Genomic DNA, 25,587 nt, shown 5'->3' with positions numbered 1-25,587 from the left:
TAACGGCGGTCAGAACCATCAGGATATCTTGTATATCCATTGAGAAGCAACCCAGTGCCTCTATCCAGTATGTATGCTTTGTGGGGCTGCGTTTGCGCCAATACTAAGACGTAGCAATGCTCACACAGTGTCACAAGAAGCAACGACCACACAGGCGAAAGAGCACACCACTGGCACTGTGGCTTGCATCACGGCAACTAGTCCTGCAGATACAGCCGAAGCCAGCATCGCGACTGCTGCTACCCCTCACAAGATGTTGAACTCCTGGACGGCGTCGAAGCAGGCAGATCTCTCAACTGCGAGGCACTCGACCGAGGGGACCATCGTTAAGGCAAACACGCCCACAACAGAAAGTGCAAGCGACGTACAGAAACAGACGGACAATAAGCAGGACAGCCTGCGGGATGCACGCTGCAAAAAGCCACCAGTCGAGAGCAATAAAAAGGAGAAATGTCCGAGGCCGTTTCTAGGCGTTCGGCAGATTGCTACCCAGTCTGGTCTGCTGTTGTCGTCATGGGCAGTTCTCACCTTATTCCAACCAGGCGGGCATCCTGTGTTGCTCTTTGTCGCCATTGTCTTGTCTCGCCTTCATCTGGGATGGCTCCTCTGCTGCATGTTCCGTATGGTGCTGTCGAGCTGCAGGTACGGAAGTTAAATCGCTGCACTCGCATATCTTACAGCAGCCGTGTGTTTCGCTGCCTGTTTGTGACTCTCCTGTAGCTAAGGATTCGTACAAACAGTAGCTAGAACGAAACAGTCGGGAGCTCTGAGCGTGGGCAAGTCTTGCCGCAGGAAGTGCCTTTACAGCGACTAACGCTACCACTTTGTACTCTTAAGAACAAGTTTTGCTTGGGCTATTCGGTTTGGTTTGTTTATCATACAGAAAGAACCGGTTAAGAAGCTCTAGGCCTACAGAAGAGCAGCAGCCAGTGTCACGGTACCGTCATCTTCAAGAGCAATGTTGGAGCCGTCTCCCTCTTCGATATTGGCACTGCGCGTTTTACTTGATGTTGTTGCTCGTAGCCTTCTGGGCTGCATCGCTAGTGAGAGACGACTCGCAAGAAGGGCTACAGACCCTGCAGGGAGGCGGAGGAGTTCCACTTCCTCCAGGCCATGCTTGGCTGGGCGGCGGCCTGCCGCCGCTGCTTCTGAACTCTGACTCACCACAGCACGTTAAGATTGCAGCCACGGCGGTGGCCAGAGGGCGAGAGGCATCAGATCACCTTGTCTGGCTGCTGCACTTTGCGTCACGACGGCAGTACGAAAAGCTGGCCACATGGCTGCGAGCGCTGTCCTGGTGGATAGAGAGCGCCCTGTTGCAGCCGTTTTCATCTCTACTAAGGCGCGCCGGAATCGTTGCTAGTGTAAGTGGAACCTGCAACGCTACAGACGCTCCAGACATGCCGGGAGATAACACGGGCACGGAGTTCTGGTGGGCGGTTTGGTTTAGAAATGCTATCCGAAGTGCAGTGCGAAGCCTTCCCAGCGCTGCCCACACTTTTCTCTGCGGCAGCAGTCGAGATGTCGGCAACAGAGATGTTGACGTGTCCCCTGCATGGCCTGACAGGGAACAACAGACTCATATAGCTTTTGACGAACAGGAGAGCGTCCTGGAGATGGGACACTACTGCTTGGCGCTTATGCTGATGCTTGTTTACTCCCTTTCCACCATCGTGAACAGGCTGTGTCTCGCTGTTCCTTCAGCACTCAGGCAGCGCTTCATCGCTTCAGGATTCGTCATCGATAGTGGCCTCATGAGCAAGTTGATGGGCTATGTGGCAGTTGGGAGCAAGAGTGCGCTCACTGCTTTCGCCGTGACATTTGTGGTGCTATCGCTGCTGTGTGTAGCCGCAGCACTCGCTTTTAGAGTTATTGCCCTGTTGATATTCGTTGTGCGGAAGCTCGTAGGCAGACGTTCTGACCGTGTCACGACTGCGTCCGCCCCTAACCGCGGCGAAAATAGCACGTCAGTGAGTGAGAGCGCCAGTGCTGGTAGCAACCGGGGTGCTGCGGGTCTCGAGATTTTGGCTGCTTGTCTGACATGTTGGGTCCTCCTCCTGCCAGACCGCGAATTCGTCATGTTTACTTGGACCACACTTCAACCCCTGCGGCTCTCTGTCCTGTCAACATTGCTACTGCTGCGGCTGCCCTCTGCACAAGTTGCAGCTTTGCTGACGTGGCCTCCTCCTCTGCGTGAACCCGCCCTCATGCTGCAGCGCTCACAGCCGCTCAAAATAATAGACCCCGTGGCTGTCGGCTCAATGGTGGGATGCATTTTGGCCGCTGCTGCCTTGCACGTCATGTGGCGCTTGGCTGCAAAGCTGTTCCGATATCGTAGGAGGGTTTTGCTCCCTACCAGCGTTGCATCTGTTGACTACGAGACACCGACTTTAGGCTGCACGCGCGGCAAATGGACGTCGCGTAACAGCTCTGCAGGGAGCGACTGTCAAACACCGAATGCACTGTGGCAGCGACTGCAAGAGCAAAGCTTGATGGTTTCTGAACTGCAAGCCACGCTAAAAAGAGAACGACGAAGGGCCGAGCTGGCCGAAGAAAGCTGCACGAAACTACAGGAAAAGCTGCAATTCGATAGACTCGAAGCCCAGAAAGGAAGCCTGAGAGCAAAGAGCGAAAGCATCAGAGCGACAGACCTTGAGAAGCCAGAGACGAAGTTGCGCACAGAATTTTCGACGGTTTCCTCAGCGGCTGGTGAAGCGCCACGGAGGCAGGATCTGGTGCAAGAGGAATCCCTGCTTACAAAAGAGGCGCAACAGGAAACAATCGGGGAAGCTCTAAAGCAGAAGTTACAAAACCAGGAGGAAAGTTTCTACGCGGAACAACTGCGAGATGCTAATCGTCTGCTGCAGGAGGCAGTAAACAAAATAGAAGAGCTGGAAAGCAAACTACGTGAGACACAGGAAGAAATGCTTCACCTGCAGCAGGAAACTGAGAAGCATGAAAAACAGCAAAGGCATCTGAACGCGGAGCTTTTGGTGTCAAGAGAGGGGGAGGCGAAGATACACGCTTTGTACGATCAATGCCGAGCAAGCTTAGCCGTGACAGACGAGAACTGTAAGAGTTTAATGACGGAGCGCGATAGTTTATGCCGACAGCTACAGGAAGCACTGGACCGTTGTAATCGTTTGGATGAGGAAACAAAACAAACTAGTTCTATCATTGAAAAGCAAGCTAGCGATTTGGCAGCCAAGGCAGCGGAAATTGATGAGCTTCGTAAGGAGCTGGCTGAGGCGAAGAACAGGCAACAGCAGGACGCCGGCCGGCCAAAAGCACTTCATACTGAGCAGGCTCATGCACATGAGGTCTCACAACAAGAAGACAAGGCCCCTTCGAGCTCAAAAAGTGATGTCGCGGCTTTATGCAAAGCCGCTGTCTACATGTCTAAACGCATGATGACTGGGCTAAAAAAGAAAGTTGAAACTGATGAGCGGACTGTAAGCGCGCTGAAGGCGGAGCTTCGCATGAGCTCCCCTGTAACACAAAGGCTTTCCCACGCCTCGGGGGGCGGAATGCCTAGTGACACTCCAAAGGATACTGCGCTGGAGTCAAACTCTGGTACATCTGCAAAAGGAGTGCTTCTTTTCAGTTAGGCACGGATGCTTCCCTGTCGTGAAACCATTGAAGTAGATAATGAGGAAGGGGCGGACAGTAACTCCACCAGGGAGCCTGCCAGCTGCGCCTTTACGAAGTTGTTCTGTTGTAAAGGAGGACCCCGCAGAAGCGCATGCACTTGCTGCTCGGCTGCTTGTGTTGGTTTGCTCAGCATCTCGCGATACTGTGTCTGAGTACGATTCGCAGTTGTTCAAAGGCTCTACTCCAACCGGCAGGTCCGCGGTAAGCCGCCTATTCTGTTTAGCGGTAGCTCAGAGGTGTGGTGTCTTCACAGTATTCGTGTCAAGTTTGGCCAATTATAGCCGTGCATTTATTCGTGCGGGTTTTTGTGGACTGTTTCGTTTAGACCAGAAAAAAGTCTGGGACGATCCCGATAGGTGATAGGAAAAGTGCCTTGTCGAAGGAAGAATCCGAGGCGCTAATGAAAGCACTGGGACAGAGTGGACAGTGCATATACCTGCTTTCTACAGTGCTAGAAAACTTCAAATTGCCAGAGACCACTCTGCGTGCAGCTCAGAAGTTGCTCGACACTACGAAGTGCCCTAGTACGGACAGTTTGGTGCTTCGGCAGGCGTTAAGCCGATCAAATGGATGCAGTTGGACGGGTGACGCGGAGGCATTGGCAAAAATTTTGGCAGTGCTAAGACGCGCCTGGCCATCCGAAGAATCGACTGAGCGTCTACTGCAGCGGGCTGGCGAGATGACGTTGTCACCCTCTGAGCAAAAGGTAATCCTCCCATTGAAGCCGTCGTCTGTTCAGTAGGCGTTTACCCTGCCACATTTTTCTTCGATCCTATAAGGCGCTGCTGCCAAGCTGCACAGCAAGCTCTTCTCCTGCAAATACGTTGTTTGTCGCAGTTCATTTTAGTAGCCCAAATCCCGCAAGTCCGTGAGCGCCTGGCCATGCTGCAGTTTCTGCTGGGCCTCGATGAGCAGTGGCAGACTGAGAGCCGCCGCCTGGACAAGTTAGAAGGCGCTTTAGTAAGCATTCAGCAGTCATCAGTTTTGAAGAGACTATACAGGATCTGTGCTGAAATATACAAGGAGATGCGCACCGACTTTTCCTTTGAAATGGAGCCGAATTTAAAAGACAGCAAGACCAGTGCTGATGGAAGCTTGCAGCCGCACCTGCAGTACGCAAAGATATGGGTGAACAAAGCAAAGCTGAATAGTGCGCTGGAGAAATTTGAAGTCTGGAAGGACAACGCAGACTTTAATTTTGGCTGTCTTGCAAATTCAGCAAAAATCTGTCCCCCAGGGCTCAAGGGATTCTCGTTGTTGCATGTCAGCCTTTACCGTGCGGGAGTTGCAAGCTCTTGCGGGGAAAAAGCGCCTGTCGCAAGTGATACCTTTCAAGGAGAGATCCCGCAGCTGCTCGGAAAAGAGATCTACGGCGATTCTTCGGCGACTGGGGCGCTGCAAGGTGCTGCGTTCAGTGACTTGGACCTAACGGGTCTCGCAATTCCGCGCAGCTGCAGCTGTGCAGTTTGCTTGGAGGTGGAGTCAATTAACCACTATCTTCTGCGGGAGTGGCAGAGACAATGTACCATGATGAAGCACCTACGGATGTTTAAAATGGCTTCCAAAAAGTCACCTAGCCTTCCAGTTGAAGGGGTGCATTCGGAACCTGTGACAGAAAACAATGATAAGGTGCTACGCGGCGGGCCACCCTTTTCCTAGGAATAACATCAGGCTCCCTCAGAATCAGCACCATTAGCAGTTGCTGCCGTTGAACAAAAATACCACTTGGAGGCGCTATGGAGTGCCAGTAGATGCAAGTGGTGGTCTCCTGTGGGTCTTTCCTCCCTTGCCTTCTTCAGGACAACTGCAGCTCAGCTTCAGAGGGGCTAGAGCTTGCGATCACGATAAGTGAGTATGAGAAGAATCCGGCGCTTTCAAGAAATTGAGTTTCTCCTCTCACGAAGAATCAGGCGTGAAGATAGTATCTTTACTGTCACTTTGATGTGATGTGTTGCAGCCAAGTCGTATTGTAGGGAGTTGAAGAACCGCCAGAGTGAGCTCGCTGACTTGGCCAGGTCAATCCAGCAGGACTTCACGAGGGAAAATCCCTCCTGCATGATTCCGCAATCGACCTTGTTTGGAGCGGCGTCGGTTGGCTCACGGTCTTCATCTCCCGCGCCCTTAGCTTCGCCTGAAAAAGAAAGGCCCACTGAATTGCGGGCTTCGAAACACATGACACTTCCAGCACCCGAAGCAGCCAGTCCTCCGGGCCATGTTCAAACAGATACAGGATGGGGCTTGGAGATGGCATGCCAGCTTGTGAAAAATGTTCACGCCGCTGTAATTCTTATCACACAGTCGTGGTTAGTTGTTCTGACGCCCAGCCATTAATGATAAGTCATATGCCCTATTCTCTGCTCGCCCCTATGATCCGATGGCACGTGGGAGTTGAGTGGCGTCTGAACATAGCGAATGCTTTCCTCTGGATCTTGATGGTGTTTTTTGGGACTTTAAATGCTTGCTGTTTAGGAACGAACTTTGGAATGGCCACAATGGCGAGGCTGGCTTTGTGACTGTTGACAATGCGCACTTGTGGCCGGTGAAACAAGGCGCTGGTGGCGTTAGCGATAATACAGTAAGATTATTTCATGCGAGGCAACGCTATCGATATTCGTGAAGATTAATTTAGTGCTCTCCATTTATGCGTCCTTCAACTGCTTTTTGTGTGCCCTGTAGGCTGTGGCTCATTTTTCGGCGTCGTCAGATATGTCCGATGGGTCATCTGTTTCTAGTGCAGTTTCTGCTGCTTATACTGCAGCAGCAGCAGCTGAGGCAGCGGTGAAGGCACAGGAGGCTGCAGCGCGTGCCAGCCGGCAAGATGGCACAGTAGAGCTGAAAAGAAGGGATAGTCTCGGTAAGATCGTTGAAACAAGGCAAAACCAAGATGCCGCCACCGATGACAGCAGACGCTCCAGTGACCGGTCTCTCCGTTGCCCAATGTTGCTGACATATCAGAAGCCTCCACTACAACACACAAAGAGCGGCCGATATCGCCAGAATACGGAGTTGCCTGCATTAAGCAGGCACATCACCGCCGCCGGCAACAGCATCAAAGACTCGTCAGCGCTGGAAAGGTGGGTACCCTCTCATTCACGGAACCTGAATAGTGGAAGAACAGCTCCTAATTCCAATGGAGTCACAATAGCATCTGCGGCAACGAATCAGCAACATTCTCGATTTGGTCGGTATAATACGCAACCTGCTGATCTCCCTAGCTCAAATACCATTAGGCCTACAGGGAAGCTACAGAAGGGCGATGCCGACCCCTTGAAGAGTGCTGCTCCTCGTCAACTGCGTAGCGCTAGCGGGCGGCGAGGACTACTTGATTTCGTGTCTTCCGACCGTATACTTCTGCGGCCAAAGCGTGAGGCGTCAGGCGCGTCCTCCACGAGTTCTGGGGCCGTCATGGGCGCACAAGGAGTTCTCCAGTTGCCAGATGCTGACTCCGAAGCACCACCTCCAATAGGCATGCCGAACGCCAGTGTGGACTTGTGCTCGAACCCATCGCCTTTACTGCCATCCTCCGATGATTCATCCATAGGGGAGGGCACGGGAGATGGTCCGTTGAGCGCTTCTCCTGCGGGAAGCGCGGGAGCCCAAGAACCTGATCGTGCTAGTTCGGCAGCAGGGCCAGGTGGAGCATTGTAATGTCCGCTCACGACAGAAGCAATTCATTGTGAAGTGAAAGTACAGCTTCATTTCAGTTGTAAAGAGTTTCTACTCGACAATAAACATCCGACTTTGCAGCGTCAGGGGCTTCTAGGCCGCTCTACAGGAGCTCTTAGGCTTCTAGGCCGCTCTACAGGAGCTCTTAGCCTCAAAACCTTTGAGCTGTCTCAAAGAGGGCCTTAGCATTTGTCAGCGTTGAGAGTCCAGTTTTCCAACCCGTTTATTCTCTATGAAGCGTATACAGCACTAAGAGTAGTCTACACTAATGGAGACGCGCAAGTCGCTAAACAGAGGGTTGAAACGGTTCACGCCGCTCACCCGTGAACGTCATGCCTAAGATGCTTGCAAAAATGAGCAACGGAAGATCCTCTTGCGGCCAGTAGAGCAGCTAAGGCGGTCTGTACCTGGTGTTTTATGGAAGCTTTTTCGGGCTGGGCAGCAGTGTACACCTGGCGCATTTAGCTTCCATCGTATTCAGAGCGTGAGAGGCTTAGTGAACGGCTACGATTTAACTGCTGATGGTAGAGCGGGCGGGCGACAGTATATTATCAAAGAGGATTTCATTCCTGAAGAAGCTCGAGCATTTGTCATGTTGTTTGGTCTGAAAATGCCTGCACTGGGCTCCTGCTGACTGATTAGGATGTTACAGGTATGAGTTCACAAATTGAAACACAATGAGGAGCTGGGAATGTAAAGTGTCGACGTATGCCTCGGGATCAGGCAGCCCGCACACTTTGTGAGTGACAATGATTTTTGGAAGAACCGTAAAACATCAGGCTCTTTAGTGCCTCTGGAGGCCTACCTACAGGAGCAGCCAAACCAATTACCTTAGTGACTATTGAGGCACCCAGCCGGGCTGCCGATACGGCACGTAAGTGTTGCAACATCACTTGTGTCTTAAAGGTGCAAAGTGGTACGCGTTTTAAGATCCTGTTGAGACACTTCTGCGAGACCTACAATTCTTTGTAGCGTGTACAAAGTGGTACAAACTGAGAGGCTCGAGCTGGGTCAGAGGCATAGTGGATGCTATGGTGCTGATGAAGATACGGCAGCTGCCTTGAAGGGAGTCCTGCTTTCCTTGCCTGGTGGTCTAATTTTCCCTGCGTATCTGGAGGCTGCGGTCAGCCAGTGGTTTTTGCATTAGGTGCTCGTGAAAGATGGCATGACGCGGCATGCATTTTAAAAGGGACAGGAGGTAAAACGTTTATTCATGCGAGCATGGTGATGCATGCATTCTAAAAGGAACAAGGAATAAAACATTTTCTAGGCTGCATGGCAACACGAAATGGCATGCTTGACTCTACAGTTTTTAAAGCGATGTTCCTTTGCAGGTTACTCTGCAACTTTGGAGCCAACGGCAAGCCGCAGCAACAATGAATCAAAGCGTGAAGCAAGAGTAGCAGTCACTACGAGACCTACACTATGAGAACCCTGACTTAATGCAGCCTTGAGAGAAGAGCTAGTAAGTAGGATTGCATTCTGCTGGAATTCAAACGTATTATCGCTTTAGTAGGTAAATCGCGCGAGTTCCAAAAGTCGAGTTACTGGTGATACCAGATACGTTGCAACGGAAGCAACAGAGCAACGAGATGTGCAACGAACGCAGCAGCAAACAATGATCGGCGTAGAAGTACAGGTGAATATAATTCTTCAGCCTCTTTTGCAGCGCATATCTCACTGAGACTCACTTAGTGTGTTTTGCGGATGAAGACAGCTGTTTCAGGCGTGCAGTGGCAGGGTGCGCCGCTCGCATCACAGCGAAAGGCTCGTGATGAAGTAACGCTTCACCATACTCTTCGAAGGTTTGCACGCCTGCAGATTGGATAGGTCTGCACCGTACCAGCATTTTAACGTGCAATCCTCAGGCGTGCGCACAGCAGTTGACTGCAGCTAACAACACCCAGCTGCGGCCTGATGCAGCGGCAGGTACTGTAATGTCTGGCCCAGAACTGTGTAGCTGAATAAGCGCATGGTGTATCGTGGAGCGAATGAACGTAGAGTACAAGAAGACTGATGCAGATGGCCACCTGCAAGAGTCGTGTGAAGGCTCTTTGAGATTCGCTTGAGTCTCGCCACAAGTCTTTGAGACATCGGCTCGCCTATGTAACATCGGTGGACTATGTTTTCCTTGGATGAGCGCATTAAATTGCCATGCAGGCACGACTCATCTACTGAATTTTCGCGCAGATAAGCACTGCACGCAATGCTTCCCTTCCGCTCAACAAGAAAAATCTTTGTGAATGCCACGGGAACAGGGAGCCTCATGTGCTTGAAACAAGCAGTCTGCTGCTTATTTCAAGCAGATAAGATTTATTCTTCCCCACAAGATAGGAACGAGAAGCCTGTTTAGCTGCTTGAACGGCTCTTGTAGAGGTTCACAATGAACAGGATGTTTCTTTAGAATCTTCCATTGATGGTCCCAACGAAATTAACGCGAAGCGCCTTGGCTCTTTGAATGAAGAACCCAGGCGCTTCGCGTTAATTTCGCGAAGCGCCTTGGCTCTTCATTCAAAGAGCCAAGGCGCTTCGAATGCCGGAAGGCGTGAGAGAAGCCTTCGGCTTCTCTCGCGCCTTCGGCTTCTCTCGCGCCTTCCGGCATTCTTGGTTCACCTTCCAAAACTCAATTTCTGGATTGTGTGGCTAGTGACTAGGAGAATAATGTGAAACTGGAGAATGAAGGAAGCTATGAAGTTACAGGGCGAGGCACCCTATTGACAATTATTCGTAGAGTGCGAGATTTCGGTGACTCGAGTGACTGAGTTGCAGGCGTATAGTGTTGTCTATCACCATGAAGCAGCAAGGAAGATACGCCTAAACGCTCTGCGTTAAATGAGATTACAAAGGGAATAATCGTCCTTGAGATTCTTTACAGGGAACAGCAAAAGCTTGACCAGCAAAGACTTATCTGGCAACAATGCAGTTCCTGAGTATTGGGAAAAGCTGTGATGCACTCTGTTCGAAATTGCGAGCACAACACGACGAGTTAGAGACGAACTTCTTCAATGCATCAGGGCAAGACAAGCAATGGAAGGCATGTGAAGATCCGCCAGAATATAGCGGATTGGGTGCGTGCAGGGGAAAGTAGCACTTGAAGCGTTGTCTGATAAGTGAGCCTGTATGAGTTAAAAGCATTCATAGGCAGTCTTGCGGCATCGTGGTACTTCTCTTTGCGTCGAATTCCGAAAAGCAAGCCGGATCTTTTTACCAAGATTTGAACGGGTCTTTGTTAGGGTCAATGGCAGGGGAATCTTCCTTTTCCTCGGGATATGACTCGAAGTTCGAAAGGTCGTCGACACCCTGAGAGCATACGGTGCACTGTGATGTAACTTTGCTTATGATCCACTGTCACTGATACCGCAACGGGGCAGCGAGATCATGGAAATCCATCTCCGCATGTACTCTGCATGTAGCGAATAGACCCAAGTTGCGATGCAGCCGCCTTTTTTTGTTTTGGTTTCGAGAAGTCCAAGGAACTTTGTGGCTGAAGTGTGCTCGGAATTTAGTGGAATATAACTTGGCAAACTCTCTGCAGGAATTCCGTGTTCGGAGGTAGCCAGCGCTACTTCAGTCGGGAAGGCTCACCTTGATGACTGGTTTGAATTTTGCGGGAATTCTTTTTGCTCGGATGTCGGCGAAGTCAATTGTCGAAAACCACTTACACTCTTTGATGTCTTTCACGCCATCTTTTAAGTTCCCCCAGCGCTTGCTGAGATCGGCCTGTAGCAGCTTCCGTACAAGAAGTTTTGCATCCCTGTGGAAACCGACGCTCTTGCAGTGAAAAGCAAAAATGAAAGCTTAACACAATGACACTATGAAGCCTCCAGATTTCAGGCACAGCTGCAACAAAGATTGCTATAAGCTCGGCAGTGCTCACTTGTCAAAAAACTTGGGGAAGACGTATTTTCCGCTCAGGATTTTCTGGTAAATCCCGAGAGGATCATCGTCAAGAAATGGTGGATAGCCAACAATCATTTCGTAAATCAAAATCCCAAGAGTCCACCAATCAACAGGTTTTCCGTGACCTGTGCAAGCGGCAGAGCTCACTTTTACTCTGTCATTTTGGAGTAACCTGTCGAGTTTTGACTCTGCAGCTCAATGTTTAGGAAAACTGTAAAAGTGGGGCAAACACAGCGTGAGCCACCTTTGTTTAGAAGGACTTCGGGAGCGATGTACTCAGGAGTGCCGCAAAGCGTGTCTGTACGGAACTCCACAACCTTGGCGAAGCCAAAATCTGTGAGCTTGACGTAACCGTCACGATCCAGCAGCATGTTTTCTGGCTTCAAGTCCCTGCACAAGGGCTTTGAAGAGGAGAAACAGATCTCTCAGAGACCAGTACTTGCTGTCTCTTTAACCAAAAGCGCGCCACTGCAAACGTGCCAGGGTGCAGAGAAAAGGCAAGGTGGGGCCATCGTAGTCACCTGTAAATAATGTTGTCCGCGTGAAGGTAGTCGAATATATCGACGATCATAGAGGCATAAAACTTTGCATCATCGCTCTCAAACCGTTTGTTCTTTCTCAAATGAGTAAAAAATTCTCCCCCTATACGCAAAATGCAACACTGGGTACTGTGATCACACACTGCCATAAAATGGCTAGTGATCGACTATTTTTTAACAGATAATCGTAGCAAAGCACAAGCATGTTTTGTGCATAGCGCGGTAGGACGGCCACTCTGCATAAAATCAAGGGGCACATGAGCTTCAGAGCAAAGGATTACCTTGAACGAGTTCCATCACCAAGTAGAGGTAACGGGGATCTTGAAACGTGCCAAAACAACGAACCTGCAGCGTGTGAAGAAATAGCCGTGTATGCATCTTTCCCCACAATGCGAAGATAACTCTGCACTTTCCAGTCGCCTTCAACATCTATTGAGGGCCTTTCTACAGCACTATCCATCACTTGAAAACGTTTTTCTGAACTAGGAACGTGCGATATATTTGTGCATTTGCCCCACCGTCAGCGGATGATCCAAATGCAAGAGGATTGCTTTCTCGTTGAGAATATGGTCGACATGTTTCAGCTTGATGATGCTGGCCTTCTTCAGAATTTTAATTGCCACTCGGGGAGGCACCTGAGTTGTATCTTCTAGTGTCATGCCACGGGATTTGAGGTATTTTGCGCATTTAACGCGCCCGAATGACCCTGAGCCCACAGGCCGCTTTGATCAAATTTGTGCACCTATCACCAGCTTTGCTTTAACACTAGACAAATCTAAACCTGCTCTGCGTGTGGGTGCTACGGACAGAGCAGATGCCTTTCAAGTTTCGTTGTTCATAGAATAAACGTAGGTGGCTTTGCCCAGGGTGGCCGTAATCCACAGCAAATAATAGTACCAAATGTCGACTCGCACACAATTTAATGTACTGAAGAAATAAAATAGCAACCCTTTACTATGAATAAACCCCCTATTTCTGCCAAAGAATCTATCTGGCCCTCATTGGCTCCCATGAACCCACACCTCTTCAGGCAAAGGTCACCATTCAGGCCTCTGCAAGGGATTCGGCGTGCTTCAGCTAAACTAGACATAAGTTCATATTCATCTTTTAACGCAGCACAAACTAAGCCAAAGTACTATTGCTTTTCATTCGACACAGCGCTGAGCTGAGCGAGGCTCTTGCTGCGCTGCAGAAATTTCCGTGTGGCACGAATGCTCGCGATACATGCGGATAAAGCTAAACGCGCTCACGAGATGGAACAAATTGGATTTCATATAATCAGATTTCTGAGTCTAAAGTTACGGATAAGAAGGAAGCCGACAGAGTTTGGTTTAAACTGTTGTTGCCAGAAGCCAGGGGTTGACCACGGGGCCCCTTGGCATTCACTCACTAAATTTACATGATTGTATAATTTTTCTCGGTTGTATTGCTCACGGGACTTAAAAGGAAGCTCCATGCCTCAATCGGATCCATTTTACAGTTTCATAGATAGCAGTGACCCCTGCCTAACAACATGCTCAAAGCCTTCCGTGGCGTGTAGCTTACCAGTGCCTAGGATAGGTCCCATCTCAAAAGCTTCCTTCCCCGTTCCGGGGGGCAGCATTGGTCTACTCATTTTTTGCTGGCTGGGGCTGAAACTGGCTCCTAAGTGGCTAGCTAGCCGTTCTGCGTGCCTCCCTGCTTCGGCTTCCTGTGTGTAGATACCGGTGTACGGTATTAAGTAGATGACAACAAGAAATTAGAAAAGTCTTTTTACGGAAGAAAAGCCTTGAGCTAACTTTGGCGCTAGGCGGTCTTGTGCTGCTGCCGCGTGGGGCTGCCGGAAGAGGCAATGAAACTCAAGGCAATGCAGTTGGCCTCAGCGGCGCAGCAGCAACGGCGGGAAGGGGAGGCTCATGCAGGCATTTCCACAAAATGCCACCTTGTGAACATTTATAGAGTTTTTGTGCTAAGCGTGAACCCGAAACCCTGTGCCTTAATCCTCAGGGTACTTGGGACTAAACAACCGCGCAGACACGAATAGTCTCAGATGCGCTGCGCAGGACGCACCCGGGGCTTCCCCAATTCGGCCTCTGACACACCATATGCACTGTGAGATTTCTTCTCTTAGTATGTTTATTGCATATGCTTTGTAATTGTCAAGTACTCCCCCCATATGGAAACCACGTTGCAGGCAAACGCCTTCGTAACAGAGGTGACCTTGGGAGCCTACCGGGTTCGTTCTGCGCGAACACCGCAGCGCTGAAACTGTCTTCTGCTTTTATTGCATCACTAATTGAAATTACAAGAATAAAAATGCCAATAACACTTTTAAGAAAAATCAAATCATGCTTACTTTACAGACGGAGGCTAGCCACGCTGCAAGTCAGCATTCAACCGAAGCAGCCAGTCTTCTGAAGAAGCGAAGGCATTCGCTGCGTGTTGCTGCTTGCTTGAACCCCACTTTAATGAGAAGAGCTCATTATTGATTGTGAGGGAACAATTAAAAGGTATTTCTCTATCGAACCAGTGGGTGAACTTCTCCGGTTGAATGAGATACATGTGTAGGTTAAGGATTAGGCGGGGCCTGCTGATGCTGTCAGCAAGCCACTGAGAAATTGGGTTTTCCACAAGTTGAATATATGAAGTAATCGTTAGGTGCGGAAGCAGCATGATTCGGCAGGACAGTCCGTAGGTGCCTTATCTTGATTGCCCGGACTACATATAACGAGTACATGCCGCCGCGTCCTGCATTCTGCTGCAGATGCCTTTTCATTCTGCTGCTTCTACTTCTAAAATGATTCAGTAGTAGCACTCATACACGGAGCTGTTCCTATATGCACGAGGTCCCTAAAACCTCTCATTGAGTGTTGTTTTAGTATCGGGATCCCACTCTCATCATGAGCGTTGTTTCAGTACCTGGGATTCCACCTGTCGGGTCCTAAGCCATCTATAATCACCTACTACGCCGTAATCTGCAGAAGTCTACTTCAGAGCCCATCCACTATATTACTTAGCTTCACTAGCCCTTTCATTACTCTTTAATCTCCGGCAACCATCTTGGGCGTGTAGCAAAACGCCTTCGAAAGAGCTCGAAAAAAAAAAATCAGTCTCCCGCCTGTGCATGCGTTGCATATCTAGCATATTTACGTGGTCAGTAGAGCCTCAATAGGCACTTTGCAAGTGCAAAAAGACAAAGAGCCAAGGAGCAGCGAAAGAAGAAGGCAAGCGGCGCTTTAAACTAGAAACAGCCCCGCGACTAAGGCACAGACCGACAGAACTCTCGCGAGCCGGTTCGCTGGTCTATCTTTTGGTAGCGAAGACTCTTTGCAACCTTGACAAAGATCTTTGCATGCGTTTCATATGTGTAGGCTCGAGCTAACTTATGTGCCGTCATGTGCACCTGCACATATGCGCTGATCAACACTCAGCAAGTAGCAGGCGAGCCGCATCCCTCTGCCCATCCCACATACAAATGAAACCGCAAACATTCAAAAAAATATATTAGATATATCTATATTCAGAGGCTGGTGTGTTGAGGCCCACATATTTGTAAACATTTACGCCTGAGAACGCCAACGTGTACCTTAGTTGCGAACACACCCCCTGTTTGTGAACGCTGGCGCTGAGCCGGGGGATTACAGCAGAAAAGAGAGAGCCAGCGCCTAAGCTCTTAAAGAACGCAGTTGCTCCAGCATCTGCACTTCACAAACCCACAGCAATAGTGCCCAGTGACTTCCCCTTCACCCCGTTCTGCGCAAACAACAACCATTTCAAATCCCAGGGACTTTGCTGCATTCTCATGTGCATCAACTGCAGCAAGCATGAAAGCACATGCTCACATAAATACAAATTCATGTATTTACTTCTACGTGCTCGTGCCACCGAAACAGTTAGCGCACGCTGAAATCGCTGATCTGTACCCACGAAAATATGTGGTGATTGTACTGAAGGAACTGGGCAGGGAGAGAATGTGAACTGCATTATTACGTGAACAAAAGCAAGTACATACGTCAACTTACTCGAAAATATCTTTCCAAAGACAATTAACATAACTAAGAACATTGAATTAAATGCACATCTGCATGGATAGGCCGCGAAACTGCAGAAGCTGCCAAGGGACTTATGTAGAGTGACACTCTTGACTACACAGGCGCAGCAAATAAAGCAAAGCAGCCTTCAAAGTGCTGCATCACCTGCCCAGCGGAGGGCCTCTGCCGTGGTTCGAAGGCGAGGCAGGCGCGGAGCAGCTGCTCCAGGGGTGCTGGGAGATCGGGGGGAAAGACTGGTAGCTGCAAAACATACATACAAAGCACAGCTGCAGCACTAGCACTTTCTGGCTTCCTTTTTCTGCCGCGAATTTCAGAAAAATGCCCAAGCCACTCCGCTGCTGGTTGCCTCGGTGGTTTCCGTCTATGCATGCTGTCACGCGCCGCTCGCTGCACCCGGCTACTCTGCAGCAGTTGCCCACGGCCTCCACGAGCGCCAACGGCGGTGAAGCGAGTTTCGTTCTAGCTGCTACTGCTGCTGCTGCTGGCGCTTTTGAAATACTTGTGCTTTTCGCCGTGGCAGCGAGCGACAAACTGCAAACGGCATCAGCGAAGACCCACCATTCTATCCGCGTGCTGCTTCTGTATTTCTTCAAAAGTTTGGCAGCGGTGATATGGCAAAGGACCTCCAAAGAGCTCCAGCAAGACGCAGGCAGCAGACCAAATGTCAAGCGACGGGTCCAAGTGAGTTGCCACTGCATGCAAAGCAGCAGAATAATCATAAAAGAGCCCAACCTACTGAATCCTGCCTCCGCTAGCTGACTAGCCAGCCAGCAGGCTCGAGCAGAGGCCCCTCGCGCACCCCAGCTAGCTGCAGAGCCAGCTAGCCAGCTCGCCAGTTTGCCAACTAGCTAGCGAGAGCCGCATGCTTGTAGACCCCAGTGAGCATGGCCCTCCAGCTAGCGAAATCTCTCGTCCGGAGGGGGAACAAGCTGGCCGCCTTGGGTTGCAGCTAGCTGCAGCTTGCTACTGAAGACTGCGCAGCGAAACGAATTACCTCCAGCAGCTAGCTCCGGGGGCATGTAGCGCGGAGAACCCGCTGGCTGGAGAGGCTCCTTGGGGCGAATTAGCCGCATTGAAGCCGTCAAGCTGCGGCTGCTGCAGCCCGTGGAAGGCAAATGCACATCTGCTTCTGCTGCCAAGCCAAAGTCGCACAGCTTCGCGTTCCCCGCCCCGTCCAGCTTCACGCAATCGCAACCAGAGACAGAAGAAAACAACATTAGAAATGAAACAAATACACAGCAGTAAACCGCTGCTGCAGCAACCCTGCAGCACCTCTGCAGCAGCGCTGCAGAAGAATTTGCAGCAACGCTACAGCAACTTTGCAACAGCGCTGCAGAACCTTTGCGGCAGCCCTGTCTTTGCCTCGGCAGCGCGCACGCGGCCCCGGCATTGCTACTTTTGTGCAAACAGAGTCCCTCTGTCTCATTTGTATTTTCTAACTGTGTTTTAATTTTAAATTCTCTCATTATTTAACTGCCTCCTAGCTTTCTGCCTCCCCCGACGTGTCCTTCCCTTCGCCTCTACTCGCTCTTTTTCCTCTCCCACCCTCTTCATGAGCCCCCACCCCATCTGCTGCTGCAGTTGCCACGGTAGCTTCTATACCAGGTAGCTTCTATACCAGTTGCTGCAGTGATTACTACAGCAGCTGCTTCAGCGGTGGCTGCAGCAGTGGCTGCAGCAATTGCAACAGCTGCTGCAGCAACAAGCAAAGCAGCACGGGCTACAGCGCTGCTTTTGTATGCTTACGACGATGTTGAGGGACTTGATGTCTCTGTGCACTATTGGAGTGGGCCTGGAATGCAGGTAATGCAGAGCTGCAACAAAGTGGAGAGCAATCGAGAGCCTCTCAGAAGCCTTCAAAGCAGCGCGCCGCTCGTGCAGCAGCGAATACAGACTGCCCCCTGCACAAAGCAGCAGCAGCAGCAGCAGCAGCAGAGGGCGCATGGGCACACGCAAAAGATCTACTTCCCTGTTTGCCCTTTTCTCGCCATAAATAAACAAAATAAAACAAAAGGATGCTCCAGGTTCCCGGACATCAGCAGCAGCAACAGCAAAACCAGCAGAGCAGCAACAAAAGGGCTGCACTTCGCTACATTCAACGATGCCCCTCTAAATTTAGTAACGAATAGATGCATCAGCCTTTTAAGCCCAGGAACCACAAGGCCTTAGCGCGCTGACAGTTAGGCGTACCACTGCAGAGCTCCATGACAAGAGCCACTCGGTAGTGTTGCTGCTGCTGCTGCTGCTGCTGCTGCTGCTGTAGCTGCTGCTGCGGTTTCTGCACTTGGGGCCTGTGGCTGCTGCTGAAGAGCAGAGACACCCCAAGTAATTTTACTATGCACGGGTGCTCCAGTCCCTGCAACTGCTGCACTTCTTGCTGTAGCTCCTGCAGCGAAACTGTCTCCTCTTCTGCTTCTGCCGCATTTCCTCCTGCTGCCGCTGCTTCTTGCTGCTGCGAGCAAGAGACGCGCATGCATTTCAGCGCCACGGGCAGCCAGCGAGCCGCAACAGCAGCTGCAACGGGAGCAGCAGCAGCAGCAGCAGGCCGCTGCTGCACCAGCAGCTCAGCTACCCACACTCTTGAAAACCCGCCTCTCCCAATCTCGTACAGACACCGCAGCATATTTTGCGGGAAGAGCGGCGGCAGCTGCTGCAGGCCCCTCAAGAGTCGCCGCAGAACAGCTTTTTCTCTTTCTGCTGTTGCCACTGATGTTGCTGCTGCTGCCGCAGTTGCTGCTGTGGAAGATGCTGGGGCAACAACAGGAATAAGCCCCGCAGCAGAGACCTTCTCTCCAGCCGCGGGGAAAGGCCGTAGAGGCGCGCCCACAGCAGCATAGCGCATTGCTGCTGCTGCTGCTGCTGTTGGAGCTGCTGCTGCAACCGGAACGAGGGTACCCACTGGCCGCACCACTGCCGGCTGGTAAATGACATGGTGCCGCTGCTGCTGCTCCTGCAGTAGCTGCTGCATGTGCTGTTGCTGCTGCAGTTGCTGCTGCAGCTGGTGGTGCAGTTGCTGCTGCTGCAGCAAAAGCTGCTGTTGCTGCAGACGGTGCCGCAGTGCTGCGCTCGACGGTGGCTTTACCAGGCGTGTGACGCGGTCAGCATGTGTCTGTTGGTGTTGGTGGAGCAGCAGTTGCTGCTGCTGCGGCTGCGGCTGATGTTGAGGAGGCAACAGCAGCAGCTGCTGCTGCTGCTGGTTCCGCGCTGTCCCTGGCGCCGCGCGTGTCCCTGGGTTTTGCATGACAGCAGTATGTAGATGCTTCTGCTGCACCACATGCTTGGGCTGCAGCATTTGCTGCTGTGGCCACTGTTGCTGAGACGAGTTGGCTGTCATGGGCTGAGTCAGACATCCAGGAAGCAGCTGCTGTTGCTGCTGCTGCTGTTGCTGTTGCTGCTGTTGTTGCTGCTGCTGCGGTTGCGTAGGCTGCAGTTTCTGCTGCGAAGCCTGATGTTGCTGCTGCTGCTGTAGTTGCTGCTGGCTGGAGGGAGCTTGCTGCAGTTGCTGCGGTTGCTGCAGCTGCGCGCTTTGTCCTTGTGGGGTTGCTACGTCATGCAACAAAAAACTCGGAGCATTGCTGCTGCTGCTGCTCCCGCTGCTAGTTGTAGCGAAGCTACAAGATACTAAGGACGCGTCCCAGTGGCGCCAAATCAGCTGATGCTGCTGCCGCTGTTGCTGCTGCTGTTGATGCTGGTGCCGCAATGCAGAAACCCGTTGTCGGGGCAGAGGGTCTGTCGGAGCTTCCATTAGTCTCCCAGCCGCAGCTGGAGCTGCTGCTGCTGCTGCTGTCACTGTTCCAGCAGCTACCAGTGGTCTTGAGGATGAGAAGCCCGATGCATCAGCAGCTGCAGGCTGCTGGCCGCCTGCTGCGGGCACGCACCCAGAAGCACCAAAACCAGGAGGACGACGAGCAGCAGCAGCAGAAGCTGCTAGTGATGCTGCTGCTCCTTCCGGTGCTCCTAGCTGCGGTGTCAACAGAGTCTTCAGGCCTTCTTGTGCACTTTGCTTCTCTCTGGGCTGTGGCTGCTGTTGAGGTGGCTCCTGCCGCTCCTGCAGCTGCAGTACGTCCTGCTGGCGCTGCGCCAGCATTCGTTGCTGCTGCAGCTGCAGATGTGCTTGGTTTGCCTGCTGCTGCAGTTGTGTAGGGACCTGCATCTGCTGTTGCTGCTGCACTCGCTGCTGCTGCTGCTGCAGCTGCAGCTGCTGCTGCTGCCGCTGCTGCGTCCGCTCTGAAGAGCTAGACTCAATGCTCTGGAAAGTTTGCGGGCCAGAGCTGCATGCATTGGCTTCGTTGCCGCGTCGCTGGTGCTCCGCAGCCGCAGCAGCAGCAGCGGCAGCAGCTCGTGCTGCTGCTACTGCTGCTGCTGTTGCTGCTTCGGCCCCAGGCATTGCCTCGGGCAAAGAGCGCCGGTGCTGTTGCTCTGGCAGCTGCACCGAGAAACGCTCAAGCAGTTTGTCCTGAAGAAGGCGCTGCGCTGCTGCATCTGTTTTTGCTGCTGCTGCCGCTGCCGCTGCCGCTGCCGCTGACTGCTGAGTAGCAGCAGCAGGTGCTGCTGCTGCTGATGCTTTGGTAGGTGCAGCTGTAGGCGGCTCACAAACAGAAGACACCTGTGAGTTAAGGACTGGCAGCAGGCGCTGGGGAGATTTCACTCGCTGCTGCCCTGCTGCTGCACAGTCCTGTAGAAGCAGCCGCTGCTGCTGCCGTAGCTCTTGCTGCTGTAGCTCTTGTTGCTGCAGCTGCTGCTGCACTGGTTTTGGCGATGCAGCAAAGTAAGCGGCTGCTGCTGCTACTTGTTTCTGCGGCACGCGCAGCACCCTCTGTTTCGTCACGTCAGCGGCAAAACTTGCTGCTTGAGCAGCAGCAGTCGCTGAAGCAGCAGCAGGAGCAGCAGCTGACGGCGCTGCTGCTTCGGCTGCTGCTGCAGAAGCCAATCCTGACTTGACCTCATTCCCAATAGACAAGATGACAGCCAAAAGCTCCTTCGCAGAGCGGCCGTCTAGTTCTCCGCGCCCAAAGGAACTGCTGCAAGTGGTGGTGCTGCTGTTGCTGCTGCTGCTGCTGTTGCTGCTGCCGCTGCCGGCGAGCTGCTGCAGCAGCCTCCACAGCTCGGAAGCAAGCGGTTCAACTAACGGCAGGTACCCCAGACCTAAAAGCGCGGTACCCCCCATGCTGCTATTACTGCTGCTGTTGCTGCTGCCGCTGCTGCTGCAGCTAAGCGCATTCCGCAGGAAAATGCGCAGCTGCGGCAGGTGCAATACAGCAGCATGCAGGGACACGGAGACCAGCTGCTGCAATTGCTGCAGTTGCTGCTGCAGCGCTCCTGCTCTGGCGTTGCTTCGGTGGTGCTTCTGCTGCAGCAGCAGCAGCAGCCGGTGGCTTTCCCTGGCAGCAGCAACAGCAAGGTAGGAAGCAGCACAACCTATGAGCTCTGGCGTGTAGGCAGCTCGTCGCCGCTGCAGCGCAGCAAGCAGCACAGCTACTGCTTCTGCGTCGCAGCAGCAGCACAGCAGCACCAGGCCCAGCCTCGTCTGGCTCTGCATGTCTGCCGTCAGCCTGACTGCTGCTCTTGCTGCTTTAAGTGCTTCTTGGTTCCTGCACCTTGTGCTGCTGCTGTTGCTGCTGAGCAGGTAGACAAGAGCCTTGGCAGACAAAGCGGCAGAAAGAATGCGGGGGGGCAGGTGGCGCTGCAACAGCAAAGCGTCACAGACTCTTTCTGCGTCCGCCAGCAAGGTAAAGGCCTGCTGCTTGCGCAGCAGCTGCGGCTCTGTTGCTCCTGCTGCTGCTGCTGCGCTGCACTGCTGCAGCAACCGCTGCGCATGGCAAGAGAACACCTCTGCCTGCATGTGCTGCCAGCGGGCAACAGACGACTCGTCGCTGCTGCAGCTGCCAGCAGCAGCAGCAGCAGCAGCAAGGCTCCGAGCTCTTCTCCGCAGCTGGGAGTACGGGATGGAAATAACTAAGTTGAGGGCTGAACTGGTTAGCGCCTTGCACTGTAAAGACGCTGCAGCAGCGGCACTGGCTGCTGCTGCTCCTTTGCTGCTCGGCGCAGCCGCAGCGAATCTTGTTGCTGCCCGTTCTGCTGCAGCAGATAACGCAGCAACAACTGCGTCGTTCGGATCTGCCGCGGTGCGCAGAAGCTTGCCCAGCTCCTCCGTTTCGTCCTGCAATAGGCTGCTGCTGCTGCAGCGGCGAGCAGCTGCTGCCAGGGCCAGCTGCAGCGCTAGAGCAGCAGCAGCCTCCTGCCGCTGCTTCAGCAGCATATGCGCATACAACGCCCACAGGGAGTCGTCTGCTGCTTCCGTGGCTGCTGCTGCAGCAGCTGCTGCAAGCGCCCGCTGCAGCGGGAGCCGTGCTGCAGCAGGAGGGGCAAAAGCTAGGGCTAGGCGGCCGAGGCTCTTGTAGCAGAACCACCTGCAACAAACAGTAAGGACACAGTACCCAAGCTATCGCTTTGCTGCAGCAGCAGCAGCAGCAGCAACAGGAGCGACCGGGCCAGGAACAGCTGCAGCTGCTGCAGTGACAGCAGTGGCAAGAGCGCAGCGCGATGCTGCGCTGCGCTGCCGCAGCGATACGAACTTACTCAAGTGGCCCTGCAATGAGAGCAGCTCGCCGGATTTGCTGCCTCTGTTCATTCTCCTCTGCTGCTCCTTCTGCTCGTGCTGCTGATGTTGTTGCTGCTGGCCAAACAACCAACGGGCCTGCTTGCTGCGCCTCTGCAAAGCAGGAAAATAGGGCTGCTGCGTCTTCACCGCACAGCAGCGCAGCGGGCAGCAAATGCGGCAGCCTCAGCAGCAAGGGTCTTTGATCTACTGCTGCTGCTGCTGTTGCTGGCGCGTTCGGTTTGCTGCTGTGGGAGGGCAGGAGCTGCAGGAGCTGCAGCAGCTGGTGGAACCTCTCCTCTGCCTCCTTATAATCTCTGTAGTAAAGAGCAACGGCAGCTAGCGCCAGCAGAGCCCCCGTGTCCTTAGGGTTTGCTGCTGCTGCTGCTCGCAGCAGCAGCAGTGAATCAGCAAGGGTCTGCTCGGAAAGAGCAACGCGCTGCAGCGCAGCAGCAAGGCTGTCCTGCTGCTTTTGCTGCTGGTGCTGGTTTTGAGTCGCTGTCCGCTGCAGGGCGGTTGATAAGCTGAAAAAGGCAGCAGCCGAGATCGCCATATCCCGCACACCATACTTGTCGCTGTGTTGCTGCTGTTGCTGCTGTTGCTGCTGCTGCTGCTGCAGCGCTGCTGCAGCAAGAGCAGGTGCAGCCTGGGCGCTGTTCGCTCTGAGAAGACAAACGGTAGATAGTAACAGCAACAGCAGCAGCAGCGGCAATATACTCGCTTTCTCCAAGCCCTAAGCGGCAAGTCCTAGACCCTGAACCCTGTCTCATAGAAAAGAAACAGCAGCAACAGGAGGCGTAGCTCCCGCGCTTTAGGGTTTACAGATTCGTTGGCAGGAATTAGAGCGTAGGGCTTAGGGTTTACTTACCCTAAGATAAGCTGAAGGTCATCAGATGCTCCCCCGCGACTTCCGGAGGGTTCCACCTGCAGCACCCTGCTGCTGTTGCCGCTGTTGCTGCTGCTGCGGCCAAACTCGCCACCAAGTTCTGCCAGGATTGCCTGCTTTTGCTTCTCCAAGAGAAGCAACTGCTCCTCCTCTTCAACTAGCTGCTGCAGTTGTTGCTGCTGCAGTGCAGAGAGACCCTCCCTCATCTTCTGCAGCAAATGCCTCTGTGCATTGAAGGAGCGGGTAGCAGCAGCAGCAGCAGCAGTCGCAGCAGCAGCTGCTGTTGCTTCTGCTGCTGCTGGAGCGCTCAAAGAACAGGCAGCAGGCACCTGCTGCAGCTGAAGCTGTCTCTGGGCATCAGGGATGGCTGTTTCATTTGCTGCCGCGGTTGGTGCTGCTCTTGCTGCTGCTGCTGCAGCTGATGCTGCAGAGTCGCCAGTAGCAGTGTGGCAGCCTATTGCCTTCTCGAACTGCAGCAGCAGCTGCTGCTCCTCTGCTGCTGAGAATGATGCTGCTGCTGCTTCTTCGCACAGGTGGGACAACAACGAGATAGGTTCGCTAGCACGCTGCTCTTGCTGCTGCTTATAGTTACAATGCTGCTGCTGCTGCTGCTGCTGCTGCTGCTGCAGGGTGTCACTTCTTTGGGCAGCCGCAAAGGTCTGCTGCTTCTGGACGTCGCAAGCGCCCGGCTTTCGCTGCATTTGCTCGGCCGGAGCAGCAGCAGCAGCAGCAGCAGCTGCTGCTGCTGCTGCCAGCTGCTGCAGCCCCACCTCTGGGGTAGCAGCAGCAGTGCGGCAGTCTCCATCAGCAGCACCAGAAAAAAGAGAGACTGGGGTGTTGTCTCTGCTGCTGTAAGGAGACACCAGACCTATAGAAGGGCCCAAGCTTGGCCGCGGGGAGCTGCTTGCTGCTGATGCAGCAGCAGCAGCAGCAGCAGCAGAAGCTGCTGTTACTTCTGCCTCATCCTCTGCTGTTCTTGAAACTCCTTCGATCCACGCTATCGGCGTAGCTACCGGTGCCTCATTCGCTGACTCTGCTGCTGCTGCAGCTGCTGTTGCTGCTGTGTCTACTTGCTCCACAGTTGAGCTATTTACCTCAGCTTTCTCCTGCTGTTGCTGCTGCTGCTGCTGCCGTCGCTTCTGCTGTTGCTCCTCTTGCTGCTGCTGCTCCTCCTGCTGCTGCAGCTCCTGCGTGGGTGCTTCGCCGCATGGGGGACTCTGTTCGCTGTACGAGACAGTTGCCGCATCAGCTCCTTTCTGTTCCCGCTGCTGCGGCTGCTGGCAATGTAAGCCTTCTGCTGCTTCTGCTGCTGCTGCGCACACACTTTCGTCTGCCCCTTCGTATCTTTTCACCTGCGCCTGCACGTGATGCTGCCGCTGCTGCAGTTGCTGCTGCTCCTCTGGACCCTGTTCGTGCTGATGCTGCTGCTCATAGCGTTGCTGTTGCTGCTGCTGCTCGTGTTCCTCCTGAAGGTGCTCTCTCCGCTGCTGCAGCTGCTCCTGGATAACCTGCTTCTGCTGCTGCTGCTGTTCACGTAGCAGCTGCACCCCCTGCAGCTGCTGCAGCTGTTGTTGTTGCTGCTGCTGCTGAATAGAGGCCTCATCTCTCTCGTGGGGGGTATAAGAGCTGCGAGGCGTGCTGCTGCTGCTTTTGCTGCTGTGGGCTGGTGTGCTGACAGTAGAGATTCTGTTGCTGCAGTTGCTGCTGCTGTTTGCCGCTGTTGCTGCTGTGGCCCTGTTGCGGAAGCTGCAGCTACCGCAAGGGCAGCAAATCGCCTGCCCAGGAGAGGCCTTGCTCCCATGGCAGCAGCAGGGGCAGCAAACTCCAAGCCCCACATCACGTACTGCTGCTGCTGCTGATTCTGCTACTGCTGCGCTGCTGCTGCTGCCGAGAGCCCCAGGGAACGTGTATCTCCTCTCCACCTCGCACGCAGACGCAGTGATGAGGCTGCTGCTGCAGCAGCACTTGCTGCTGCTGCTGCTGCTGCAGGGGATTGTGAATCGCGCGAAGTGGGGACCCGGCGAGGGCCCCTGGGGCCCCCTAGGAAGCTGCGGCCAAGTGCAGCAAAGGGCCCTGCTGCAGTGGTGGGTCTCTACAGGGAGGCAGAGGCTCATGAGGTCTGTTGTGCAGCAGCTACGTCTGCTATTGCTGCTGCTGCTGCGTCTGCTCCTGTTGCTGCAGCGCCGAGTGCTCCCGCTGCTGCTGTGCTTGCTGCTGCTGCTGCTCGTCGGGGGGCTGCCCGGGGGCCGCTGCAGCAGAGACATGGCGTCTCAGTATTAATTCGGCCCCTGAGGGGGCCCCCTGGGCAGCGGGCTC

At 53.3% G+C, this 25,587-nt stretch overlaps 4 protein-coding genes across 4 annotated transcripts; 1 reads left to right on the top strand and 3 right to left on the bottom strand.

Moving 5' to 3' along the window:
* Positions 1–253: 253 nt before the first annotated feature.
* Positions 254–7,299, top strand: ENH_00018740 (hypothetical protein, conserved; the record flags this gene model as incomplete). The annotated part of the gene is made up of 9 exons (XM_013579335.1): positions 254–642; positions 884–3,573; positions 3,782–3,852; positions 3,977–4,357; positions 4,489–5,280; positions 5,451–5,499; positions 5,609–5,954; positions 6,121–6,226; positions 6,328–7,299. 9 exons carry the CDS (start codon positions 254–256, stop codon positions 7,297–7,299), a joined length of 5,796 nt encoding a protein of 1,931 aa, XP_013434789.1.
* A 3,222-nt stretch (positions 7,300–10,521) lies between these two features.
* On the bottom strand, positions 10,522–11,292 carry ENH_00018730 (AGC kinase, putative; the record flags this gene model as incomplete). The annotated part of the gene is made up of 3 exons (XM_013579334.1): positions 10,522–10,617; positions 10,903–11,071; positions 11,195–11,292. 3 exons carry the CDS (start codon positions 11,290–11,292, stop codon positions 10,522–10,524), a joined length of 363 nt encoding a protein of 120 aa, XP_013434788.1.
* Positions 11,293–11,366: 74 nt separating this feature from the next.
* Positions 11,367–13,371, bottom strand: ENH_00018720 (CAMP-dependent protein kinase catalytic subunit alpha, related; the record flags this gene model as incomplete). Its single annotated transcript, XM_013579333.1, has 3 exons — positions 11,367–11,618; positions 12,275–12,462; positions 13,302–13,371. 3 exons carry the CDS (start codon positions 13,369–13,371, stop codon positions 11,367–11,369), a joined length of 510 nt encoding a protein of 169 aa, XP_013434787.1.
* A 2,069-nt stretch (positions 13,372–15,440) lies between these two features.
* On the bottom strand, positions 15,441–25,535 carry ENH_00018710 (hypothetical protein, conserved; the record flags this gene model as incomplete). The annotated part of the gene is made up of 8 exons (XM_013579332.1): positions 15,441–15,548; positions 15,932–16,027; positions 16,346–16,479; positions 16,782–16,965; positions 17,534–17,688; positions 17,978–22,197; positions 22,367–23,047; positions 23,254–25,535. 8 exons carry the CDS (start codon positions 25,533–25,535, stop codon positions 15,441–15,443), a joined length of 7,860 nt encoding a protein of 2,619 aa, XP_013434786.1.
* Positions 25,536–25,587: the final 52 nt, after the last annotated feature.

The sequence above is a fragment of the Eimeria necatrix genome, genomic scaffold (assembly GCF_000499385.1).
Source record: "Eimeria necatrix Houghton genomic scaffold, Enh_scaff161, whole genome shotgun sequence".
In the NCBI taxonomy this organism is placed as follows: Eukaryota; Apicomplexa; class Conoidasida; order Eucoccidiorida; family Eimeriidae; genus Eimeria; species Eimeria necatrix.
This window is presented reverse-complemented; position numbering and strand designations above follow the sequence as displayed.